The 26,164-nt window shown below is 39.7% G+C and overlaps 1 protein-coding gene and 1 long non-coding RNA gene across 2 annotated transcripts; both read right to left on the bottom strand.

Moving 5' to 3' along the window:
• Nucleotides 1–174: 174 nt before the first annotated feature.
• On the bottom strand, nucleotides 175–17,746 carry LOC306967595 (glucosylceramide transporter ABCA12-like; the record flags this gene model as incomplete). The annotated part of the gene is made up of 24 exons (XM_079562677.1): nucleotides 175–397; nucleotides 1,378–1,561; nucleotides 1,709–1,873; nucleotides 2,274–2,408; nucleotides 2,512–2,581; nucleotides 3,195–3,524; nucleotides 3,848–3,962; nucleotides 4,987–5,308; nucleotides 5,586–5,765; nucleotides 6,082–6,172; nucleotides 6,277–6,396; nucleotides 9,047–9,186; nucleotides 10,028–10,223; nucleotides 10,319–10,483; nucleotides 11,236–11,406; nucleotides 11,676–11,800; nucleotides 11,916–11,992; nucleotides 12,102–12,301; nucleotides 12,537–12,643; nucleotides 13,564–13,670; nucleotides 13,755–14,684; nucleotides 15,380–15,597; nucleotides 16,294–16,461; nucleotides 17,651–17,746. 24 exons carry the CDS (start codon nucleotides 17,744–17,746, stop codon nucleotides 175–177), a joined length of 4,635 nt encoding a protein of 1,544 aa, XP_079418803.1.
• Nucleotides 17,747–18,169: 423 nt separating this feature from the next.
• On the bottom strand, nucleotides 18,170–19,197 carry LOC306968201. Its single transcript, XR_013793241.1, has 4 exons — nucleotides 19,097–19,197; nucleotides 18,921–18,982; nucleotides 18,341–18,468; nucleotides 18,170–18,257 (listed from the first exon to the last, which is right to left on the bottom strand). It is a non-coding gene; the product is annotated as an uncharacterized lncRNA (long non-coding RNA).
• Between the last annotated feature and the right edge of the window lie 6,967 nt (nucleotides 19,198–26,164).

The following is a 26,164-nucleotide window of genomic DNA, read 5'->3' as shown; positions in this document are numbered from 1 at the left end:
AAATTTATGTGAACCCTTCTGGCTATGTGCATTCAAAAGGCATTGTTTCAAAAAGGAGGTCAGACTGCTGAATTTAAATGCAAAAACATCCACATCCAGTTGATATCCCAGCTGAAACTCTTATGGGCCGAATATTGAACCATTATGAATTGTTATGTTCAGCTTATAGCGTGCTTACATGCGGACTTGTTCCTGGAGCTCCCTCTTGGACCAGTGTGGAGCTTTGATCTGCCCGTAAAGCAGCAGGTGCTCTTTGGCGGTCATGTGGTCAAACAGGACATCATACTGCATGCACACTCCCAGATCTTGGCGGACTTCCTCCAGGTTGGCTTGCATGTCTTTGCCATAGACCTCCACAATGCCAGATGATGGAGGGAACAGACCAGTGAGAATTGACCTGTGAAAAAATATGAAAATTGTTTCACAGTGTCATTTGTTTTTCTTTATTTTATGCTTTTATTGCTATACTGTTGATGTTATGTGCAGCACTTTTTTACAACATGTGTTACTTAAATAAAGTGGATTGGATATTGTGCGAGGTTAATTTTCAGCTTAAGTATTTATTATTAGCAGCAGTTGTTTTCAGCTGGGCATTCACCTCAAGAACAAACAAAAAAAATATCTTCTTTGGAAAGCCTTTAGAAAGCTAAACTAGCACTGGACCAGGTTTATTCTTTAAAAAAAAATCTGACCACTCTTAAGTGACCCATACGTTCTTATTGAAAAACATAATTTATGTCAATGTATATGATCAGCAGAAGCATAACACAAAAGGAGCAGTCATAAAAGGTTTTATGACATTACGTTTAGCTCTGGGGCAGCACTACAGCAACAGTGTAAGCATTCATATAGGAATCGTAAACCCAACTTTAACACATACTGTGCTCACCTTGGTAAGATTGTTATTCCCCATTGCCCACTTTAGTCTCAGTAATGTGTCGGGTCACAATAGGTATGACATTAAAAACATAAAAATGACACACAGATATATTGGCTCTTTTCACAAATGATTTTGTTCTAATCTTTATAAATTTACAATACCTATTCACCACAATATAGATAAATAAAACCATTGTTTTCTTACTCTGCTAATGCCATTACACTAAAAAGATGAAAGCATCAGCAAATGAATTACATTAATAATGTAAATGCAAGTGCTTCCTCTGATGAAGGCCCGCTCTATCATAGTGAATATACAGACACTGTGCCAGGTTTGGACAAAACAAACTCCCTGTCAGCAGTGTGCTCTCAAGATGATTAAAGTGAGGCACAATTCAAATACAAAAAAGCCACATGCACTAAATGAATGATCAAAATGCATTAGTTTTCAGTTTAGCACATGCTGATCCTGAGAAAACAGAGAATAGATGCACATACATGGTGGTGGTTTTGCCAGCTCCATTGTGTCCAAGCAGCGAAGTAACGTGCCCTTCGTAAAAAGCAACGTTAAGGTTTTCGATCGCTGCCTTCCGCCCATAGACTTTAGTGAGGCCATAGAGAGCAACACCCACCGGCAGGTCTGAGAAATTTTGACTGGCCTTAGAGGAGAGATCGCCTTTGCCTGAGAAACAAGGACAGGAAAACACTATATCAAGCTTTCAGGTAACAAAATATTATTATCAGGAGACGTGTGTATGAAGAGGTGCTTGGGTTACACAAACAAATAAATGGGTCATGAATTGAGCCTTGCGTCAGGAAAAAATAATACCTTTTCCTTTTCCATCGCTGTCTGGGAACACAGGCGGTTGTGTCTGCAAGATGTTGGTAAGAAAGAGCCCACGGCCAGTGCTTTTTGATTTTCTGCAACCGCATAAATCTTTCCAAAATGAAGCTTTGAATGGGAAGTACCACGGAGACGGTATGCCAGACTTTCCTATAAAAGAAAGAAAGAATTATTTGGCATAATCACTGTTTTATAAGAACAGAGGTATCCGAATGTTCTAAAGTGATTGCAATGTTTATGTTTTCTGATTTTCTAATTTTAAATCTTCCAGGCTCAGTGCCTTTTCAAGTCGCATATCAACTTCTGCAAACAACAAAGTATCCTGTGTTTATGAGATCTATTATGTATACACTCTGTTTGCCAAGTAGTTTAAATCTCTATAAACATGTTCTGAAATGCATGCGATCTTTGCATTTACGATGTTTATTCTTGTTATTATGCTCATTCTCAATTTATATCAAAAGCCGTAATATTTCTACAATTACTGCTATCTCCTACTTCAGCTTTGTTTTCTGCAACAACATGCTCACAACTCTAGTAACTATTTTACCTGGGAAGACGGCACGGATGTAAGCCCCAATAATGAAATAGAGGAAGGTGTCGATGAGCATGAGCCAGCAGAGCCAGCCAAACGAAGCCGTGTCTCCGGCGATGGGTGAGGAGTACGAGTTGCTCCACTGAATCCCTAAAGGAGACAAACCAGATAAAAGATTGTGATAGATTCCCACAAACTCTGTCTCTTTTCTGTCTGGCATTATCTGATGCATGCCAGATGCTCAGGCTTATACCTTCTCCTTGGGTCTCGTACCGCGAGATGTATTGACTGGCATAACTGAAGGCGGTCGGGGAAAACAAACCCTGCAACGGTATAAGGACGGCACAGTTAGACACAAGGCACAAAAACAAGCAGATAGTCAAAGAACTATCGGTAAAGCATGCGTCACATTCTTTATGTGATTGTTATTTTGTTGTAATCTACAAATATCTACAAAAACTGTTTTTAAAGCAAACAATTTTCATTTTATGTCTTTATTCAAGCAGAATCAATATTAAATAAATCAATATTAATAAAATGAATAATAAAGAAGTCAAGGATCATTAAATGTAATAAATAATAATAACAATATTAATAGAATGATAATAAAACGTAGTTGGTCTACTAAAATCATCAAAATAGTTTACTTTAAAGAGCAGAGCAGAGCCGGGAAAGCTGCTTACAAAATAGTTTTTACTATGTCATCTTTATTTTTGTTATTCAATATTTATTTATGTCCGTCACTATTTTCTTTTTTTGTCAAAAAAATTATATATGTATATATATATATATATATATATATATATATATATATATATATATTAAGTGTGCAGTGATACAAAACATCAGCAGAGGGCACACTGATTTTGAAATAAAATTTCACCACATTACGATCAATAAAGGTTTATTCTATTAATGATTTTACAGGACTCTCACCAGAAGGGTCTTCAGTGAGAAGCTGATATGGGTCTCCAACGCCATGACGGCAATGAAGGGGAAGAAGGAGAGGACGTAGAGGAGGCTGCCGCTCAGAGCCGCGATGTAGGTTTTTTCAAAAAAGGTACTGATGAGGTACGAGAAGGCCAGGATGCTCAGGCCATAGTCGCACAGATATAGGAAGAGCAGGAAGCCGTCACTGTGGGGTAAGATGTTTCCGCATTTCAGCACCAAAGTCAGGATGCAGATGGTGAGCACAAGGAAGAAGGCTGATTCCAGGAACCAGGCGAAGAAGTGGCTGAAAGGAGTCACGCCCATCATCTTCATGTACTATGGTCAAGAAAAATATGCAAAAGTGAAATATTTCAGTGTCGAACACAAATTCAGCTCAGTTAGCCAACATAAAAAAATTAAAAAAAACACGAACATACTTTACAGTGTCTACCTACCAACTTACCTACCTTCCCACCTACCTAATCTATTACAAAAGGCTTTAACAGACCAAGTGTAGCTGAAGCCTTTTTCCTACTACTATGCAGAAATGTTTTGAAACACATGATCTTGGCATTGACAGAAAAAATGAATTTGCCAATTATGGAAGTATTTGGCCACAACCTTGTAAATGGAGACAAACATTTTAGCGGAACAATCACCTCATGCAGCTTAATTTCTCTCTCATGAACCAGTTTCTTTATAAAATCAGCCACAAACAGCACCCAGGCTATCATCAGCAGCAGTGGAAAGACAAAGGAGATGGCCTCTAGGTACCTGGGGAGACAAGAGAGGCAAACTGTCAATTACATTTCTGCAAAGCACCAAATCGCTGTCGACAAGTGGCAGATGAGACGCTCCTATTGCACCATGACACACACCCGTGATTCAGAGTACAATACTGAAAGGAGATTTGGGCCTCTCTGACAGCTATGTTTTGATCCATCTATCATTACGGTAAAATAAATGCCCATACTTTGTCGCCTGAGACTGTGATGCATAGAATTTCAGGTGTGATTTGGCTACACAGTCATATTTTAGCTCACATTTCAGAAATGGTGTTGCTGAGTAATAAATCAAAACGATAGAAAGGCAGGGATAACATATCTCATTCCCTTCTGACTCAGTTGGTCAGAAGGGAGCAGGAGATAGACTTCATACTGTAGATGAGGTATCAGAGCGCTGACTTAAAATGCACTGCAGGGCAGGCACATAAGACACATTTTTTAACCAGGAAACTCCCAATGAGATTAAGAATCTCTTTTTCAAGGAAGTCCTGGCCCTAGAGGGAAACATAATGTACATATTTTTAGTGGTAGGGAAAACCGGAGACTGGAGGAAACCTATGCAGACACAGGGAGAACATGCAAACTCCACAAAGAAAGTCCACACCAGGCCTGAAAATTGAACCTGTGACATTCTTGCTATGAACTTGAAACGTCAAATATTTTATGAGGTGAAACTTGCGCTCAAAAGTTTGAGAACCAATGAACGAAATAATTGCAATCTATGCTTTTTGCTTATTGCAATAATTATAAGAGCAATTTTAATTATATTGTGATTGCCTCTGCAGCCCTGTAACAGGCTGTTCAGTATGTGCACCTCTGATCAAAAATACTCTACTCAATGTTAAAGCGTGGAGCCAATTACTGTGTGAAACAGTGAGAGACAGTACTTACTGACGGTCCCAAGTGGCAAATGAGAGATTTGACAGATTGTTCCACACCAGCACTTGCGACAAACCATGCGTATTTTAACTGTATGTTCATGTCTTATGTGAGTAATATCCAAGAAAACTCACTCGTCTCGGTGATGGCAGGGATATGGGAATGGTTGTATCTGCACAGCTGTGTCAGTGACTGTCTTGTTGGCCTGGATATCGATAATTGCCCTGTCGATTGTCTCCTGGAGGTAAATAAAGCCTCGGTTGTAACGTAGGGTCATCGCGGCCGAGATGTGAGTCTCCTTTGAGTAAAAGGGCTGTCGGGCACGGTCAGTCCTCATCACATTGTCCATGTGCATGCGGATGGTGTAGCGCACTTTGGGGGGCAGCGTGATCTCGCTGGAGGCAGAACGGCGCTTTCTAGAGGAGTCTGTGTCTTTTGGCAGCTTAAAGATGACACCTGAAAAATGGAAGACAATTCACTTTAATACAATACATGTCAAAACCATATCAGACCTTCAAACATTACCATGAAACAAGCTGTGTATGCCCTGCTGTTTACATACAGGTTCCATAATTACAGAGTTAACAGTTTTACATAGCATGTTAATCATCCTAACAAGTGCTATGATTTGGCTGATCTCTCACTCAATGCTTAGTCTTGTTTGAATGGGGTTAGGCTGGTAAGAAGTCATATCCGCGTCAACCTTTGTGTGGAATATGCATCCATTACTCACTTGCATAGAGATCACGGTTTTTGGCGAGCTCCTGGGCCACTCTGTTGAGTTCGTCTTCTGTGTCGTAACCTCGGTGACGATCAAAAGTGATGCAGGAAGAGAGGTCGACCATCAAAGTGGACAGCGTCGTGATCTGAGCTAAAAGATCTTTGTTTTTCTCCAGCAACTCGGTCATATTTGCTGTAGAAATAAACAAATTGCAATGGAGTGAATATTAAGGATTTTACACATTAGTCGGTCATACCCTGGTAAGGTAAATTGTCTCAGGGATAAAATATGGCCTGGCAGATCAAGGTAATCTAATTAAAATCTGCATTACACAGCCAGACCTTGAAGGGTGTATGACAGACATAAATAATCATATGAAGGAAAGGTGGCATTGGAAATGTGTGATAGAATTGTGTGCAATGCCTTTATAGAGACTGTGAATTTGCAGGAAGCATAGGGGTAAGTATATAAAATTATAAGGCTTTACCCAACTCAATTTCACACTTACAGAAGTTGTTGAGCGTTTCCTGCATTGAGTCAACATCCATGCCTGTCTGCATTTTAATGAAATTCTTCACAAAGGAATTGCCGAGGGAATTCTGTTGGGAGAAAAAAAGGAAGGAATTAAAACAGGCTCTTGCACCAAAACTGTATTGCGAAAACGGATCAACATTCACAGAATTTATCGAGACAGTTTTCATACCTGCAGCATCGGCAATGTCTGGGTGAGCATTTCAGAGGACTCGACAATGTAGTTAGAAGATTTAATCCAGTCCCTGGAGTAATGTCTCAGATCTGCAAGCTGCTGCAAGGTGCTGTTGGCCTGTGAAAGAGCAGTGCAAAGGGATCATTTAGTATTGGCTCTAGACTCTAGACAATGCAACAAACTATACTCAGTAATAGTATTTGAGGTAATACGTTAACTACATGGTTATGGTTATGATTTGTAAAACCAAGGAAGACAATAACATGAACATTTCCGAACTTGTGTCTGTGCAATGATGTTTTGTATGGACACATCATCACTGAGGACATGTCAGATGATAAAGACATGTTCAGACAATGCCCAGGCTAATACTCTGGCACAGATGTTTGGCTGTTGTACAGAGAGAGTAAAGCTGACTATGTTTAAAGCGTACTGCACTCCCTTGTACACAGCTCATCTCTGGACTCATTATAAGAAAGCCAGCATGCCCTGGCTGCAGGTGGCCTATGATGATGCTCTGCATGTTATTTTGAAGAAGCCGATACAGTCAAGTGCCACAGAAATGTCAGTCAATGCCAGAGTGAACACTGGCCGTACTACGAACTTTGATGTACAGCTTTATGTGTAGACTGAACATGTCTGAAAATTTACGGAAACTCATTGCTGCCAGTGTGAGTGAAACATTTTTGACTGCGCTTTCTCGTTCGAACGTAATACCATCTCGTTCTAACGAGTTGCCAATGTCGTTCTAACGTAATACCATATCGTTCTAACGTAATACCATCTCATTCTAACGTAATACCATCTCGTTCTAACGAGTTGCCAATGTCGTTCTAACGTAATACCATATCGTTCTAACGTAATAACATCTCATTCTAACGTAATACCATCTCGTTCTAACGAGTTGCCAATGTCGTTCTAACGTAATACCATATCGTTCTAACGTAATAACATCTCATTCTAACGTAATACCATCTCGTTCTAACGAGTTGCCAATGTCGTTCTAACGTAATACCATCTCATTCTAACGTAATACCATCTCATTCTAACGTAATACCATCTCGTTCTAACGAGTTGCCAATGTCGTTCTAACGTAATACCATATCATTCTAACGTAATACCATCTCATTCTAACGTAATACCATATCGTTCTAACGTAATACCATCTCGTTCTAACGTAATACCATATCGTTCTAACGTAATACCATCTCGTTCTAACGTAATACCATCTCGTTCTAACGTAATACCATCTCGTTCTAACGAGTTGCCAATGTCGTTCTAACGTAATACCATCTCATTCTAACGTAATACCATCTCGTTTTAACGAGTTGCCAATGTCGTTCTAACGAGTTGTCAATGTCGTTTTAACAAGTTGCCAAAAGCCCAACGCACACCAGAGCGCAGCGCCACATCATCTGACGCGCGTCCATTTCGGCACAGGCGGCGCGTCAGGGCACTTCAGTTCAGAGGCTTTTCCTCAAACCATGTGGTGCTTTAAACTCGTAATTCATACATTTATCATTAATAAAATAAGACACGTATGTCCGTGTTGCGAGAGAGAGAGAGAGAAAACGTGGCTCTCTTTTGCAGGTTAATAGGGGGCTGGCGAGTTTAACATGCTCCACCTGAGCCCTGATGATGGTTCTGTCTCCGCTGCTTCTATCATCCCCTTAAACAAAGTGTACGGCGGTCTCCCTGTTTATTACATCCGAGACCCGTCTGTGCCTCTGCAGCAGGTCAAAAACGTAGGCTATGTGTTTACCCCGCGGCACCGCGTCTGGATCACAGGAGGCGGCTCTTTTGCCGCACCGTCAAGAGTCTGCGTTGGGCTTAAAAAGTCGTTCACACGACTTTGGCAACTCGTTAGAACGACATTGGCAACTCGTTAAAACGACATTGGCAACTCGTTAAAACAACATTGGCAACTGGTTAGAACGAGATGGTATTACGTTCGAACGAGAAAGCGCAGTCAAAAATGTTTCACTCACACTGGCAGCAATGAGTTTCCGTAGAAAATTAAATAATTGTGTCCCTCACAAAAATAACATGGAGTGCGACACGCTATCAATCTGACTTGTGGAGACATTGGCATGATTGTCTTTTTAAAATGCCATCTTAATTTATACTTTATTTTGAATGGACTACATGTCCAGAATAAAGTTGAATTGAATTGAATACTCAGGTAGCTCTCAATCAGTCTTTATAAGTCCAAAACCATAATGAACCCTGATCAATTTGAAGTAACGCATCAAAGTCTCTGTCAGTTTTGTAAATTGTCACAGCATCGTCACCAATTGTTTGTTCTAAGTGTATTTAGTTATACAATCATTTTAGTCCTGTGCTCTGGTCTCTACACTTTATTACACACGTCGCACGCAGAATAGACCGTGTGTTTTTCATTAAATACTATAATGTATACTCATGTCTCATTTATCTAATTCACTTCATTTATCCTTTTTAGTGTACTTTTAACACATGCTTCTTCTTCTGAAAAATACTCTTTCTTCTACCAAGCATTTCCTATAGACTCAAGAAAGGTTTGTTTTTATTACAATTGTTAGTAGATTTAGGATCTTTTGAGCTTTTTCAAATACGCTTAACACAATGAAAAGTATATACTGGCTTTATTTAACCTAAAATGCATGCATCTTGGGGGTGAAAGATAATATTATAGTAAATAACCGAGCAAATAATATGACTCTTCAGGGATTGCCTCCATAGCTTGAGCAGGACGAGGGATACGGTACGACTGAACAGTACATTTCACCTTATTCATTATAGCTCGGGTCTGGGGCGTGTTCGGGGTGAAGAGGATCTGTCCCATGAGCATCGGTTTAAGGAAGGCCCAGGCGATGGCTCCCCCAGTGGTGTTGACCATATCCAGGTACATGTTGGTGCAAAAGTGAGCTACAGGGAAAGTGCAAGAGAGAGTTCAATTACATTCATTCAGCATCGGTCACTGTAGAACATCAGCATTGTTGTAATTGTTGTCATTCTTAACCTCTTACCACCCTAATCTAAAAGCTTCTCGACTGGAGCTTTCAGCCTTATGGGCCAGAGTAATGCCTCATTTGAAAGCTAAGACCTACAAAACTGATGGTGACTTTTTTGTTTCGTTGTCACCACATTTTTGTCACATTTTTGTCATGTTTTCATCTTCTTTTGTCTTGTTTTCGTAGTTTTCTTTGTCTTATTTTCTGAGGTTTGTTGTTGTGTCTTTTGTCATTCTTTTGTCGCTTTTTTGATTGACTGCGGAATTCTTACCAGTTTATGCAAATTTGATTATGCAAGTTGAAGAGTTTATGCAATTTCTGCATTCGCTTCCCGCATTTCCGCAGTCAATCGCAATGGCGCAGCCATTGCATTTCTAGTTTTACTTTGTAGTTGTGTTTTTTAGTTGTGTTTTTGTCCCTTTTTTATTGCGTTATTGATGCCTTCCAGCTCGTTTTTTGTTGATCTTTTGTTGCTTCTTTGTCGCTTTCTTTGTTGCATATCAGAAACGTTTTTGTCGCTCTTTTATGGCTTTTTTGGCCCTTTTTTTTGTTGTATTTTCATCCTTGTTTTCATCGCTGTTTTGATGCTTTGTTCAAGACGTTTTAAGATTAAAGCCAAAATGGAGAAAACATGCTTGGTTCAGGTGGAGGTTAAGAGGTTAAAGGGGGGTATTATACTTTTTGCAGGTATTTGCTAATGATCTCAAACACATCTTTATTAGTATCTTACACTTTGTCAATTATTTCATACTTACTGGCATTTTTCGGTATCTTGAATCGTTCAATCATCTCTTCCCTCTTGGGGTTATTATCGAATGTTGGAGGAGCCATTGACACGTGGGGATATTTGGCAACTCCAAACAGAGCGAAGATGCCGTTACTGCACAGCGCTCGGGAAATGGTGACAAATGTGGCCCCGCCGGAAATGGCAGTTCTCTGGCGCCTGGACATCTGTCAAAAAATATGCATGTTTTAAATGTGCTCTGATTGAACAATAATGATCAAAAGAAACAAGCATCTACATCAAATGAAAGCGTAAAGCGCACCTGGTGAAACTGATTGTTGGCTTCGAGGTCGAGATCTTCAATAGTGGGTAGGTAATCAGCAAGCTTACGAATAAACGGCGTCATCGTTTGCATTATGTTCATCATGGAGCTCGCCATTTCAAGCATGGACTGCACTAAGCTCTGGACCTCAGTCGGCAATGCCATCTAAAGTGGAAAAAACAAAATGCTAACTTTCTTCTTATATTTTGTTTGTTTTTTTCTTTTGATTAAATATCCACACAATGGTCAGTAGTTCCCAAGTAGCCTCCGTTGTTTTAAAGCAGAACTAAGTAACTCATGCCCGTAGAGGCCATAAGCGTCACTGCAGGTGTGGTAGCATGTGCGTTTTTTTTACTCATTAATTGTCCGTGAGAGTAAATACAACGCTGACGGAAAAGACAAAGGGACAAGGGGATATTGTACATGCAATTACACAATGGAGACAATTTTTTCCACTCAAACTTGGCTGTAAATACTGCTAAAGTGGCGATAGCCCACAGTTAGCTTTGCCCGGTAGCCTGTTAGCTTCTTCTTCGTGATTCGATTAGTGTGTATTGCACCTCCGACCTGGTGGGGGCGAAATTGCAATTGTGGTTTTCTAGCCAGACACACCAGGGGGAGATGAAAGATGAAATCATCCCGTTAACACTTGTATTACCCCCAGAGGGACCACGAAAAGGATTTATCAAGGTAAACAAGTTACTTAGTACTGCTTTAATACTATAATAGAAATGTAACTTTCAAACCGGAGCAGGTTTTGAGTTGGGTAGCATTTGAAAACACTTTCTTGGGGTGGGAAAATGTGTTTCTTGCTGTTCCAAAGCTTTAGCTCAATCAAAGACTATTTTCAGCATATTTTAGTTTTTTGTTTTTTGTCAACCATTGAGAAAATTTGACTTAATAAAAGATTGTCTTACTCTGTAGATGAACTTCTCTGTATTCAGATGTTGAGCCATGAGGACACTGAAGCTGTACCACTCTGTAGTATTCATCGAGCAGAAAGCCTTCCTGAGGGATTTTTCACCTGGTCCCATCATGTTATGGCCTTTAGAGCCACATTTGCGCAAGTCGACCAACCATGACAAAAGCTATCCATACAAAATGAAAAACAAAACAAAACCAAATTAACTGGGATTATTCTTGACACAGAGAGATCGAATGTGTTTGCGCTTAAATGAGTAATCCCCAACTTTTTTGTCTCATGTAGCTAACCCCACGAAACTTTCAAAAACTCTTTCCCTGTTTATTCAGAAGTTGATCAACTAAACTTATAAAATATTGCGCTTGAAATACATCTAAAATACAGTACAATACATTACAAAACATGACAAACAATGTAAATGTCTGCGTGATTTACCACTAAATTGTTGTCAGGCAAAGTACTCTCTGTCAGCAGTGCGACTACCGCCGGGTCAAAGCCCAACTCCAGCATGTCCAGCATGAATGCTGTTTTATTCCTCACCATCTCACCCAAGGTCACAACTGAAACAAAAAATAGCATTACATCACTGAATATGAAGCACCAAGACCTCCAACGTGATAATGTGATAAGATTTAACCATACACATTTTGTTTAATATCAAACAGTGTAAATCACCTGGGGCAGCACGTGTGAAGTTGAGAGCATTCAGACTGCTGATATTGAATCCCAAAAATTTAGAGATTTGAGATGTCCTTGGATTAAAAAAAAGATAAAATATAGATGTGTTTTAAATCAGTAAACAAATGTATATTAGTTTTAAAAAGAAAAAAAACATAAATGGATGTGCAATAAATAACATACCAGTCTGTTTGGATCTTGTACTGCTTTGGGTCTCCCACAAGCACCGCGAAGAGGTCTTCAGAGAGAGTGGACATGTTGCGAAATAAACCTTCAGTCATAACATACACTACTGGGACAATCTCGTCACAGAGTATGCCCGGTTTCAGCGACAAGCCCAACATCAAGGTTCGAAGGGTGTCTGTTTTCTCCAAATAGCACACCTGTAAGATAAAATAGTGGTAAATGAAATATATATTTTTTTATATTGTACTTTGATGCCTGAGAATTTATGTGAGAGAAAGTTAAAACAACATTTGGACATATTTGTATAATGTAATTTTGCTTTGCACTGGACATTGTATGACAGTGTTGCAAGATGCCACTAAGGCATATTGATCTGCATTGCAGACATTGAAATAAAAGTTACAAATAGAAACCATGGATTGTCACAGAGACCTGTTTTCTCAGCTGCTTGAGTTGTTCGAGGATCTGTGGGTCTGTCCAGTCGGTCAGGAACAGCGCACTGACTGTGTCTAATGTCTCCTGCATCAGCCGCAGATTCTCTGTGGAGTCACAACAGGCAGAGGAGATAAGGGCGAGCGAAGGTTATTAGAGTTCAACAGGACGATGAGGTGGGACGGCATCACATCCGGGCGCTGCAAGGTGACATAATATCGTGACTTCCCACTGGGCTTCATTATGACTCGCACCATTACAAGGATCCCAGCAGCAAACGATGTGCTTCAAATAAAACCCAGTGCAAAAGTGACAGAGATGTGACAAAAACATAGGCAGGTGACAAGCCCCTTAGTATACATGACTAAATAACTAATTACGACAGAAAATTTAATGCAGGGCTGCTCAACAGCAAGAGGCATTTGCAATTACAAGGAACTGAGTGAGGGCTGAAGACTGTATGTGAGGTTATATAGAAGTGCAACTGCTTATAAAATGAATCCCATGCATTAAAACATTATCACACAAGCACAGACGCCAATTAAACAGGGGTCATGGATGTGCACTTGTCTGAGCGAAGGGAATGTTTAGAGAGGGCGGACAGGATAAATGATTGAATTCTACTTTGCTAATGAGATTTAAAAAGGTGCTGAGTGGCTTTCTGCTGGAGATGGGCCATATGGCCTTGGGCTCTTTGGGAGCGCAAGCTAAGCCAGTGTGAAGTCTTACTGCTCATATCTACACAGAGAGTTATGGCCCACTTTAATCACATGCACAAAAACAACAGCATTGGCAAAACAATTTATAGACTGGCCATTGTCGAGTAATATTTATAAAGGTCAACTGAAAAGATGGCCCTAGTCCAAGTTTGTGTAGCTTTGATTGTAGCTTGCAAACTTTAAAACAACTGCATTGTGTCAATCAACGGGAATGGAAGCGCAAGCTGCTTTAAATAACTTCAAAAGTTGAGAGAACTAGATAATTTTTAATAATGAATTATGCGCGGTTGGTGTTGCGATATATATACCTGGGCTTTCCCTGATAATTGCTCTGGTGAAGTTTGTCAGCAGTGATGCATACGGGAAGCCATCGGGAAGGAGGTTAACAATATCCTCCCAGAGAGCCAAAGATGAACTAGGTAAAGAGTGGAGATACTGATCAGACATTAATCTCAACATTAGGTATCAAAATTAAAAATCAACCGTTAAAATAACTTACTAATCCATTCCCGGGGTTGTGAGGAGTGAGGCCATCTTGAGAACTGCATCAACCGTCTCCTTTGAGTTGTTTAGGCCCCAATCCAAGTCTTTTGTTGCTACATTCAAAACCGTTTCGAGGTCCGGATTGGCAAAGAGCACGTGGAACATCTCTAAGACATCAAAGGAAGTGGGTGTCTTTCCCATACTAATCAGCAGGGTGGGATAGTTGATGTAGATAAGATCAATGTAGTCATCCACTGTACTCCTCTTTGGTAAATGTGGGGATTCGGGCATAAATGAGGCTTCCCGTCTGTGGCGTGTTTTGCTGCCGTTGTGACTTAACATTGCTTGTGTCATGTTGTAGTTGTTGGCCATTGGGCTGCTGCCAGAGGTTAACAGCTGTTGTATGAAGGAAATTGCATCGCTGACTAAGTTGTGAAGAACCTTCAAGTATGGCGGAAGGTCATCAGCCATGTTAGTTAAAACTGACAACAGCGAGTCAAGCACATCTTGTACTTTAGTCAAAGTTTGGGCAACAAAGTCACGTCCTTTCGCCTGTGTCGATGTGAGCCAAGACACCATCTCAGCGACTTTGTGCATGACCATTCTTGTGTCGTTGGATGCCAGAATTTGCTCCAATGTGTGGTACAACGTCGGATTGTCCCCAAATACTTTCATGTCAATCACTGACTTCATTATTTTTAGCGCCATGTCGACCCATGCTTTGCTGGAGAAGGTCCCTGACATGATCTGGTTGGTGTCATTTGATGGGATGTTTAGTGAAGAGAGTAGAATCATTGCCACCTCATTGAAAATATCGTCAGACCCCTTTATTAGCTGGCTGTTATTCAAAATGTGGGTGACCATTTTCTCGACAGCGTCCATGTATGGTTTGAGGAACGGGAACTCATTATCCAGCTCTTTTGAGAGGAGTCTAATGGACTGCAGACTGAAAAACAACAGACATGAGTTACTGGTTATGTTTTGGTGTAGCTTTAATGTTGATTTCAATTTGATGATACTGTGGACATTAACAACATTTGCAGTTTTTGTTTTACTTATGTATTATTGACTATGTTTCCATGTTGTCAAATGAAGTTCAACAAATTAACCATCATGATGCATTTAAGCCTGACAGAATGCTATTCAGTCTGGTATATTCAGTAATCTTTATCTTTTATTACATTTATGCACTTATCTACATGAATCAAACATTATTTCATTTTCAAAATTATCTAAGTTTTCAGCTGCACTGCTTTGTAAACATTGAAATGTGCAGCAAAAAAAATAATAATACATGTTTTCTTTAAATTCACATCTGTGTGTAATTTGTCTCAGTAATGCATACTTGATTCTTTACAATACCATTTTAATATTTTGATCCACAGATATTGTAAAAAATCGAATCATAATAAATCAAAATTTTCAAAGAAATTGAGATTTGATGCCTGCTCAAATTGTATGTTTTTCAATTGCATCTAAGGTCTTAATTTAGGCACAATTAATTCTATGACTTCTGATTCTCTTGAATGCCTCACAGAAACCCTGATATAAAAAAGGAAGAAAACAATGCTTTGAATGAGATCTTGTTTCAACCATTCATGTTGAATTCGGTCATAAACGTCACAACACTAAGCAAGTCACCTGCTTTGAGTCTGCCACTGCTGGAGCTGCTTGGACAGATTGAGTTGTGCCTCGAGGCTTAGGGGCTGCTGGACCAGGGCAGAGAACTGTGCGATCAAGGCTTGGATGAACTGATCAGTCACATGTGATTGTTTCATCTCATTGTGGTACAAAGAGCGAAGAGTCATGACCATCCTCGCCGCCACAGCCTCTGCGCTCAATGGTCCCTTTTCTGCGCACTGTTGAGTAACAAAGAGGAGGCTGTTAGTTTGAGCTTTGAATCATAGTGTGTCAACGCTGCCATCAAGTGGCTGGTCTACAAACTGCAACAGGACACTGATGGTTGACTTTAATAATAATAAATATATAAAAGTATTTTGGAAGTTGACAGGTCTATCATAAAGATACTGCAAACAAGTATTTGGTGTAATTATGTTGTAAATATACACTGTTATATGTCTTTTTGTATTTCAATGTATTGGACCCTAGGAAGAATAGCAACAGCCCTGCTGTGTTCAATGGGATCTCATCAATAAAAATAAACATAATGTATGTAGTAGGCATATATTTAAGCTTTTTTGTCAATAGAGAACATACAAATATTTTTTATTAATTTGTTCATTTTGTTGCCTTTTTTTAAATATTGTTTCAATTAAAAGTCTTCATATGCTTTTTATATACTTTCTTATTTTTAGTTTCTTATTTAACTTCCATATTATTGTCACTTTTTATCTTTACATTTCATTACAATTTGCCTTTTTTTGTACAGCAGTTTTCTTATCTTTTTTCTGAGATACTTTATATGAATTGTCATAATTACATTTCAAATGTGATCACAATTCATTCTTGAGATTGTTATTTTCTCTTACCTTTTTTCATGCGTTTTTCTTAAGTGACTGTGTAAAAACATATACAGTACATGCTCTAATACTTACAGTCCAGTTTTGTTGAGTGTATTGTGCAACATCATTGGCATAGCCATCTATGACAGGCGGCAGGCCGATGCTGCACCACATGGCCATAAAGGACGGACTTAATCCCGCTGCCTCTCTCACTGGTTCCCATAAAATCAGCACATCCTGGCAGGTCATGGTGCCATTAGTCTAAAAGAAAGACAGAAAGAAAAAAAGACGTCATATTGCTTTTCACTCACGTTAAACATAAAACCTGCTCTGCTGGTTAGACAAAGATAACCCTGTGGATAAGGCACAAGAGCCTTTATCATGTTGTTTGTAAAGTTCAAAGAAAAGGGCACTAGTCTCACACAAGTATCACTGCATCATTACTCGTCCACGCCCAAAGGAACAACAATAACCTCCTGCATACTTACACATACAAAGAACTACTTAAGCTTTTGTTATAACACAAGCTATCTTGGTATTCTACAACAACATATAAGCACAAGTAGATTTCAATATGGAACGGTAGTACACTATTGTCAACAGCAATTATGATCCACATACATCCTCTTCCTGGTATTCTGTTCGTCTTTGCTTCCAAGGTCGAGCTAGTCCTGAGCAAGTAATCGAATCGTAAATGAACTGAATTTATTATTTCAGTGGCCAATCTCAATTATGAGCACAGTGCTTTTTAATAGACCGGTCTACAGCCTGTGATGGCAGGCCTGTGGCAGTAACAGCTCATTGTTTTGGAGTGTAGTCTGAAATATAAACTGGAATCTTTTTTTTTCTGTTAAATGATACTTGAGTGGAAAGTAACAAGCTGACGTTTACAAGCTGTGGCTACTTGAGAAAGGTGATAAGTGGAAGCTCTGCACACCTAAGAAGGCGACAGGTGCGTAAGAGAATACTTAACTTGAGAAAAAAGCTCCCGCACACTGTCTCACACTTTTTCAGCTTTGATGAAGGTCAGAGAGACCGAAACGTTGAAGCAAAAAAAGATTTTAAAAAAAGAGTGAGACAGTGCGGAGCTTTTTTTTTCTCATGAACCAAATGAGTAAAAATCTCATTCAATTATTCATCATTATTATTATTTTTTACATTAAAACACAAAATTTGTCAAAAAATACATAAGATTGGTCAATAAGAGGGACAAAAGAGAATGCTGTTTTGTTTTTTTCCATAATGCGGGGTCCCAGGTATACATTTACATCAGCCGTCCCTGTTGAAAAACGTACACAATGCACAATGTACATCCCGTGAATTTGACCCATCTTTCATTGCTGTCAAGAGCTGTGGGCAACACAATGCAGTGGCAAGGGACCCATCTCATCCTAATCGATAGCCCAAGTGGCATCAAAGATTATAAACTTAAACTGTCTGCATGTTTTACCTCTTCACACTTCCTGATCGTGTGCTCAATGGCCACCTCCACTCTTTCGGAGACCTCAGACATGTTGAAATGGCTACTATTCAAAGACCGTGTCATGTTCGTAATCAGCATCATGACTGGAGTTTGAAGGCTTACAATCAAACCTGGACAAAGACAGAAAGTGCAAGAAAATATGTGAATGAGGGCAGCACAGTGTGAGAGACATTTAGATAATCGACCACTGTCACTAAGAATGTTGTTTTTAAAGAAGACTTGTAGCTAAATGTGATAACATAATGAAAACAAATGTACTGTATATATTGTACAGCCCTATTATGATTCACATGGCTAAAAATAAGCAGTTGTGTTATTGTATAAGGCTGACTGGCTGTCGTATGTGTGTTATGGATTGTACAATGCATGAACAAGGTAGATGTCACTCAACTATACTTTCACACCAGTGTAAAATAACATAGGTATTGTTTAGCTGCTCTCACCAGTCTGCGCTTTAGTTCTGTTGACTTGATCACCAATCAACTTCTCGAACATTTCGACAAAACATGCAAGGTCGTTGTGTGAAATCTCTTGCTCCAGGAATGACAGCAGGACTTCAACAAATTCTTGAAGCCTTTGAAGAAATATAAAGACCACTGAATTTTTGTTTTTTTTTCAGTTAGAATATATATAATAAAGGGCTTGGTGCGTAAATACCTTCTCCAAGTTTCGTTGCTTGCTTGACCAGTCATCAACAACTCCAGGACATGTGGCAGATCGGCAAAGCCCCCCAACGGTTTACAGGACATGAAGAGCGGGCATAACATGTCTAATACTTTGACAACCTGGACAAAAAGAGATAAAAGATTGTGACCTAAGGGCTGTGACACCACCCCCTAGTGGCTGAAGGCGACACTAGAAAAATCATTACGCATAATTTGGAATCGTATGGGGATTATACACCTGACAAAAACAACTTAAAATCCTGGCTCCAAAGATTATTATTATTTCTAAAGACAGTTCCTCCTGAGACGAAAAAGTAAATGCGCTACCAGTCTGGACACTCAAAAATGTTGGATTTGCTACAGAATACACAGCCTTTTCTCATTGCGTTTTTTTTACTGTTGTAACAAAAATGAACTTTTAAGCATAGCCTTTCCTGTAATCTCTCTCATTAATATACTGCACAAATAGTAAAAAAAAACACATATTGATTTTTAGCCACACAGCTCAATTTAAAACACCCAATCTTGATTTCTACAGTTTTTTCGTGGTTAAATTAAACTTCATATTTTACCTCGGCAAATATGTACGGTATGTTTTCTTCTGATGGACCGAGGGACAAGAGACTTCGGTTGCCTGAAAATAAGATTGACACAAGTCTTATCATTAAAACACATTTTGCAACCAATGATACATTGAACAAGAAAATGCAAATGAGTAAATTAATGACGTCAAGTTAGTTGGCCTTACCTTGACCGGGTTGCAGGATGGCTTTGGCGATGTTGATAAAAGTAGGAATGTAGAGCTGTTCTGTGATGTTTGGCGGTAGGCTGCTTTCAAGTGTTTTCATCGCATTCAAAAGTCTACAATAAAAACAATGAAAAACGTTTTAATAGGTACCATCATACATACAGTAAATGTAATTGTACCCTTAACCAGAACTTACAAATGATTCAAGCCATCCGGACCAGAAACAGTGGCGACGGATTCGAAGTACGTGAAGATCAGATCAATTATCAGAAGTGGATACTGAGTATATTCTTGTGGGATACTTTGGGAAATTAAATATTTAAAGCTTTGTAGCATGTCCATAGTCACATTTAGTGACTTTTCATAGCTCGCATTATGATTGGCGGCTAACCACATGCCGTTTTTGATCACCGCCAGAACACTCAAAGGCATGCCCGTGGGTTCATTGCCTGCTTGACCAGTCGTCAACCTTTCCAGGATGCTTGGCAGATCGGCAAAGCTCTGTGGTTCGCAGGACTCTCCCATGAAGAGCGGGCAGAGCATGTTCAAAAGTTTCACAACCTGAACAAAAAGATAAAAAAAGATCATGAGTGACCAAAGGCATTCTGTCTCTAGGTGGAGTCGCGACTGTAAGAGGGAACTGATCCATGAAGTAAATGCACGACAGATGTGAGGCAAATGATAACTCTTTTGTTGGCTTGTTTTCACAGCGACATAGCGGTACATTGTGTTCATTTTACGTCTGGTTACTGAGAAATGTTGCATAACCAATAGCAACAAGATACACAGGCATTTCTCTGGCTATTTTTTTGGTTTGGTTGTAACAAAAATGAACAATGAGTGTGATTTTACATGTTGATTCAAGCATTGCTTTTCATGCCAATTGCCTTGCCTGGTACCACTCTCACGTTACACCGCACAAAAAGTAAATGTCACTATTATTGTGGAGATTAAGTGTTGTGTGTTGTCATTACAACCTTGAATTCTCCAAAAATGTAATGTTAAGCTGATGGAGATATTAAAATGTAAACAATTTATTTAGCGTTCATATCCAAGTATTCTGATTTAGCTAATGTCAAGCAACTCGTGCCCCTAGAGGCCATAAGCACCACTGCAGGTGTCGTAGCATGTTGTGTTATTTTTCCTTATTAATTATTCGTAAGAGTACTACACTGACAGAAAAGACAAAGGGAGAGAGGGACATTCTACATCCAATTACACAATGGAGATAATTTTTTTTCACTCAAACTTGGCTGTAAATACTGTTTAAGTGGCATTAACCCGCAGTTAGCTTTGCCCGTTAGCCTGTTAGCTTCTTTTACGTGATACCATTAGTGTGTATTGGGCCACCGCCTCGGTGACAGGGAAAGTTGTAATTGTGGTTTTATGGCCAGAGACACCAGGGGGAGACGAAAGGCCCCCCAATCATCCCATCAACACTTGTATTACCCCCAGAGGGACTACGACAATGATTTATTAAGGTAAACAAGTTGCTTAGTTCTGCTTTAAGTACGTATTTTAAGTCGTTTTTAAGATGAGGCCCCTTTGCCAACAAAATGACGACTTTAGCCAATTAAAACATTTCATCCCCAACTCTATTGTTTTTTGTTGAGTATTTGTAATTTCATATTTTACCTCAACAGATATGCAAGGTATGTTTTCTTCTGATGGAGCTAGGGACCAGAGACTTTGGTTACCTGAAAAAGAGGTTGACACAAGTTGCACAATCTTAATCAACTTTTATAACCAGTGCTATATTAACAAAAAAAATGTAAACGAGTGAAATAAATGACAAAATGCTGTCATTGACCTACATTGACTGGGTTGCAGGATGGCTTTGGTGACTTTGATAGCAGTAGATACATAGTGCTGTGCTGTGCTGTTTGGCGGTAAGCAGCTTTCAATTGTTTTCATCTCGTTCAATATTCTACAAAAAAACAAATTAAAGACATTTTTTTCTTATAGATTTATCTTATATAAAGTAAATAAAAAATATACGGTCAAGAACTTACAACTGATTGATGCTGTCTGGACCAGAAACTGTGAGGACGGATTCAAAGTATGTGTTGGTAATTTTAAGTGCGCAAACTGGATACTGGGCCAATTCTTGTGGGAATATTTGGTTAATGAGGAAGTGAAGGTTTTGTAGAATGTGAAGAGTCGCATTTAGTGACATTGCGTAGCTCGCCTCACGATTGGCAGCTAACCACATGGCCTTTTGGAACACCATTAGAACGCTTTGCTGAATCATCGGAGGCAGAGGACCATTCGTTTGGATCAAGAGGTCCATTGCGCTTTGGACTGCTTCCAGGAGGGCCTCTGAGAATTGATCACTCTGTAGTCCGTCAGGCTGCATTGCCGACATGAGGGCGCTGTTGAGGGCCTGGGTGATGTTGCCAATCGCTCGCATGTAGTCTTGTTGATCCACGTTGAAAAAGTGAAGATTGGACTGGATTAGGTGGTAGATATCCTTCTCAACTGCGGAAATGTTGTTCAGATTCCCCCATGCACCAAAGTTGGCCTGACTCATCCATAGCTGTAGTAAATTGATGTAGTTGTTAATTTGCAGCATTGTAGCGTTGACACAAGTCATGTTGATCGGTGGGTCGTAGCCGAAGATAGCGGCTGGGGCATTTTGAGCTTCTAAGCTATCTTCAACAAATTTCAGCACATGTTGAAGGATTGCAATTGTTGTTTGGCCAATTTTCACCACTCCTTCTGCATCTATTGTATGAGTCAGGCTGTTTGTGAGGTTCAACACTTGCTCAGTGATAAACTGGATCAAATCCATCTGAGCCAACTGTAAGGCCACCTGCATTCGTGTAATGTCGTAGACAGGCTCCAACAGATGTGAAACCGAGCTGCTGCTTGTCACATTTTTCAAAGGGTCCAAATACCAGGAGATCAATTTAAGCACGCCTGTGTAAAGTTCATCCGGTGTTACGTTGAGGTACTTCAGAGGTTCTGGGTTCCCGACTAAATTGATGAGCCTTTCAAAGACTTCCATCTCGTTCTGGATCTCAGGGGTGCTCATGTTGTTTAGCTGGAGGCTCAACTTGACACTGGACAGGGTTGCTTTTAGTGTCTCTGCCGCAGCGTTTTGTGGGTTGCTGGTGAAATTTGTATTAATCATGTCGGTTACGGTTTTGTTAACAATCATTGGGATCGTTGAAAGGATTGAGGATTGATTTTGCAGAGTGGGGAGACGCATGAGGAGACCCGAGATCGTGTACACCATGTCTACAGTACAATTAGCTACTGACTCTAGGGAGATTTGTTCAAAACATTGCTGTGCATTTTGAAGTTGGGTTATCTTTTCAAGTAGGTCATTTATGTCTTTGGCTCCTAACCACATCACAAGTTCATTGAGTTCTTCAATAGTTAGATTAGCCTGTTGTAAAGCTTGCTGGACATTTGAGAGAGTGATGTCTGGTTGTTTTAAGAGTATTGAGACAAATTTGAGCACTTCCTGGACTGTTCCCACATAGGCAGCATCCTCTGACTTCAGAAGCAGGGAAAAGAAATCATGAGCTACAGGCATGACCTGCGTACTTCCCATGTACATTCCAGTGGTTGCAATGTTGATGGTGGCATTCCCATTGGTGTTGAGAGCCATGTCTAAAATCTGCTGCAAAAAGTCCAGCATTTCAGAGATCCCACTTAAACAGCCCTGGTCAGATTCACACTTAGCTAACTCACTTTGCAAAGATACAAATTTATAAAGAAACTCGGCAGATTCTTTGCGCAATTTGGGTGGCAGAGTCTGGATGTACTTTTGTATGATCATGTGCTGCGCAGCCACTGGTCCAGCCTTGGTGAGGTTCATGATCATCTCTGGAGTCAAAAGGTCAAAAATGTCCGAAAGTAGATGTAAATCGGTGACTTGGGCTGGAGAAATTTGACCATTGGGTAACACTATCTGCTCAATCCTTTGCATTTGGAACAGAGACCCCAGCAGTTGTTGAAGCTGACGTATGTATCCTAGGATCACGTGTGTCGGGTCACCGCTTGGAGCATCTATAATCGTCCTCAAAAGCTCAAGAGAGCTGAGTATTGCCTCAACGATGCCCGACGACGTCTGGTTGGTGAAGGGTTGGATGGCTTGCTTGAGTTTGGCCACTTCCTCGGGGCTTAAGTAGCTGTAGTAAGTCAGCAAAGTCTGGCTCATGCTGAGGTGGATAGAGAAAGAAAAGTTGCCTTCCACAGAGAGAACTTGCATGATATTTTTTTCCAGAATTGCCATTGTAGGATCAGATTCATTGAAAGTGAAAATGCCTTGGTTGGATCTTCCCAGTTCGGACACAACTTCGAGCACTTGTGAGACATTGACTGGGCCGTTGTGCATGATCAGAGGTAGCAGTGGTTTTAACCCTATAGACTCCAGCAAATTTGCATACAGAGCAGCCATGACTTGGGTGTTGGAGAAACTCTGATCAGGAAGTGTAGTGAGGTTACGTGCAAAATCGTCTACTTTATTCAACATATTAATGAGGAAAGCTGAGAGCGGGTCTCCTCCTTCGATGGCATTTTGTAAGTTTGAGGCTGCCAGATGTTTGTAGAGATCACTGTAGACATTTTGAAGCAAACCCACACTTCTTTTGAGGCAGCTAGAGAAACAAAAAGATTGTCAACACCTTAATACCTTGTTCTTGGGCCATTATAGATACAGTGATCAGATCAATTAAAGGTAGATAAACTCAATTATTTACTTCTATACTTTGCCACAAACACAACAGTTTTGTAGAAATGTTATCTCTACCTGTCTATGGTCACAGTGTAGTTGCTGATCTGTGAGATTTTATAGCGAAAATGGCTAACATGAATATGAATTACCTGATGAAGAGCTCTTCAGTTGGTGACAGCAGTGTAGTAAGTACATGGGAAAACCGATCCCAGTCAAAATCCGTATCACATTCAATGCCAAAGGTTTTCATGCTCATATTACCTGCAAGACATAACACTATACCTGTCAGAAAATTTTGAGCAGAGACTCTGATACAGGTGCTGCTGGTTGCATTGGAGCGCTGGTTCATTCATGCCTATTTTGCAAGAAGCCATTTATTCCTAATTTTAGTGAAAGATGCATATTTTTATATATATATTAATTAGCCTAGTTTAGTTTGGCTAGTTGAGCTTTAAAGAGAAGTCAAAATATTTACACAAGAGAAACAATTAAAAAAATATATTTTTAGTCAAGTAGATGCAAAAAGCAATGAACCCAATAACTATTCAAGCAAAAAGTAGTTGAAAAGTATTTGATGAATACACTTCTTCAATACTGAGCAAAAAAGTCTGATTTGTTTCAGTAGTGATGTAACCCAACAAAAAACTAAACACATTGTTGCTGTTCTGTTAAAAATGTTTAAGAAAAATAAAAAACCTTTGTAAATGTATTTCAATGCCTTTTAACATCTTGGCCAGGGGGCCACAGATGAAAAATAGACTTCTGGCTTATTCTGGCTTTTGTTTTAACCATGTTTGTTCATGTGTTATATGAAATTGCACTGTCCCCTTTCAAATAAACCAATCCAATCCAATTATGTCACTTAAATATTTACTCACAGTGCAAGAGTAACTTATATTTTTACTCAAGTTGTAATGTTGACACTTAAGAAAAATATGACTACCATAAAGTGGTACAAGTACTGCAAAAAGCTACATGTACTCGATTACAGCCCCGCTCTGTTGTAGAGAGACCAAAAAGAGAGAGCCTATGGTTACATGGTAGGTGCTCTACCAGGTGAGCCACTGAAGCACATTAAAATGTGTTTAATAGACACTCACAGTTGGGCTGAGATGTGTCTGTGGAGTTCAAAATCCAGTGGGCCATGTGGAAGTAGTTTTTTGCCTCGGGCCAGAACTGACTTTGTTCAAACCACTGCCCGAGCTTCACCATGAAAAGCCACGCACTGGAAACAGGACATGAACATAATATATCAAAGTTAAGTCATAACCCGGCTCTGTATGGAAAATATTCTTTGCACTGTCACACAGGTGTCAAATGGAAAATGTCTTTTGCAACACTGCGGCACATTGGAATGAAACCGGACGAGAAAAGATCAACACTTTGTCAAGACCTTTGTTGTAAAGATGAAGGCAGATGGTTAGCGCTGCTGTTTTCAGGCATCCAGTCCATCCAGTATCCTCCACTCCAGTCTTCTTCAAGCTTCAGGAGAAGCCCTCCAAACCCTAAACTTTTGTTGAACAGCGTGTGCCACTCAGAGAGGATCATGGGAAGAGTAACATTCAACTTTGTGTTACCCATAAAAACACCGTAAAGTTCCATGGCCTGTGAGAAAACAAGAAAGAGCAGATTAGCTTGTTTTACAGCTTGTGTCACATGTGATGCCAATAAGAATTCCACTCCTGATCAGTCACGGATATACTGAAATGTGCATGACGGTTAATACTTTTAATAACAAAGCAACGAGAGAAATAATAACTTCTGTATAAAATATGAATCTTACATTTTCCACCAATGGCATCCAGTCTTTCAGCAGTGTCTGTTCAATGGTGGTTGTGCTTCCACAGAGGAAAGATCGCACCACCTCTGGATTTATCGTCTTCATGGAGAAAACCCATACAAACTCATCCAGGATGGTATCGCATGTTACAGGGTCAGGGGTCTGGTAAATATAAGGTTAAATTATTATTATCACACATTACTCAAGGGACACACTATGTACAATAGTATATGGCCAAATATTTATCATCACAATATTAGATGATGGAAATTTATATCACAAGAAGCCAAGTATTGCAATATTGCTGAGGTCATTCATCGTTCATCTGACTTGGAACAGTGTTTGGGTTGAAATCTGTTTTTACCTTAATAATTTCAAGCGCACTGTCTAAGGCCTTGCTGATCCAGAGGGTGGTTTGAGACTGGTCGGACATCAGCGTCAGAACAATCATCTTTATTGTCGCCACGTCTTTCACGACATTCTCCAAGATTTCTGTAAAACAATTGAGCAAGGAAAAATTAAGGGAAAAGTGTGAAAGAAGAGAGGTAAGCAGTGTGTTCCTCGTAAGGAAATATTGTTGCTCCATGCCACTTTGCCATGATTT

Source organism: Gobius niger (assembly GCF_951799975.1).
Source record: "Gobius niger genome assembly, chromosome: 9".
NCBI lineage: Eukaryota > Metazoa > Chordata > Actinopteri > Gobiiformes > Gobiidae > Gobius > Gobius niger.
The sequence above is the reverse complement of the archived record's forward strand: the minus strand, read 5'-3'. Positions and strand labels throughout refer to the sequence as shown.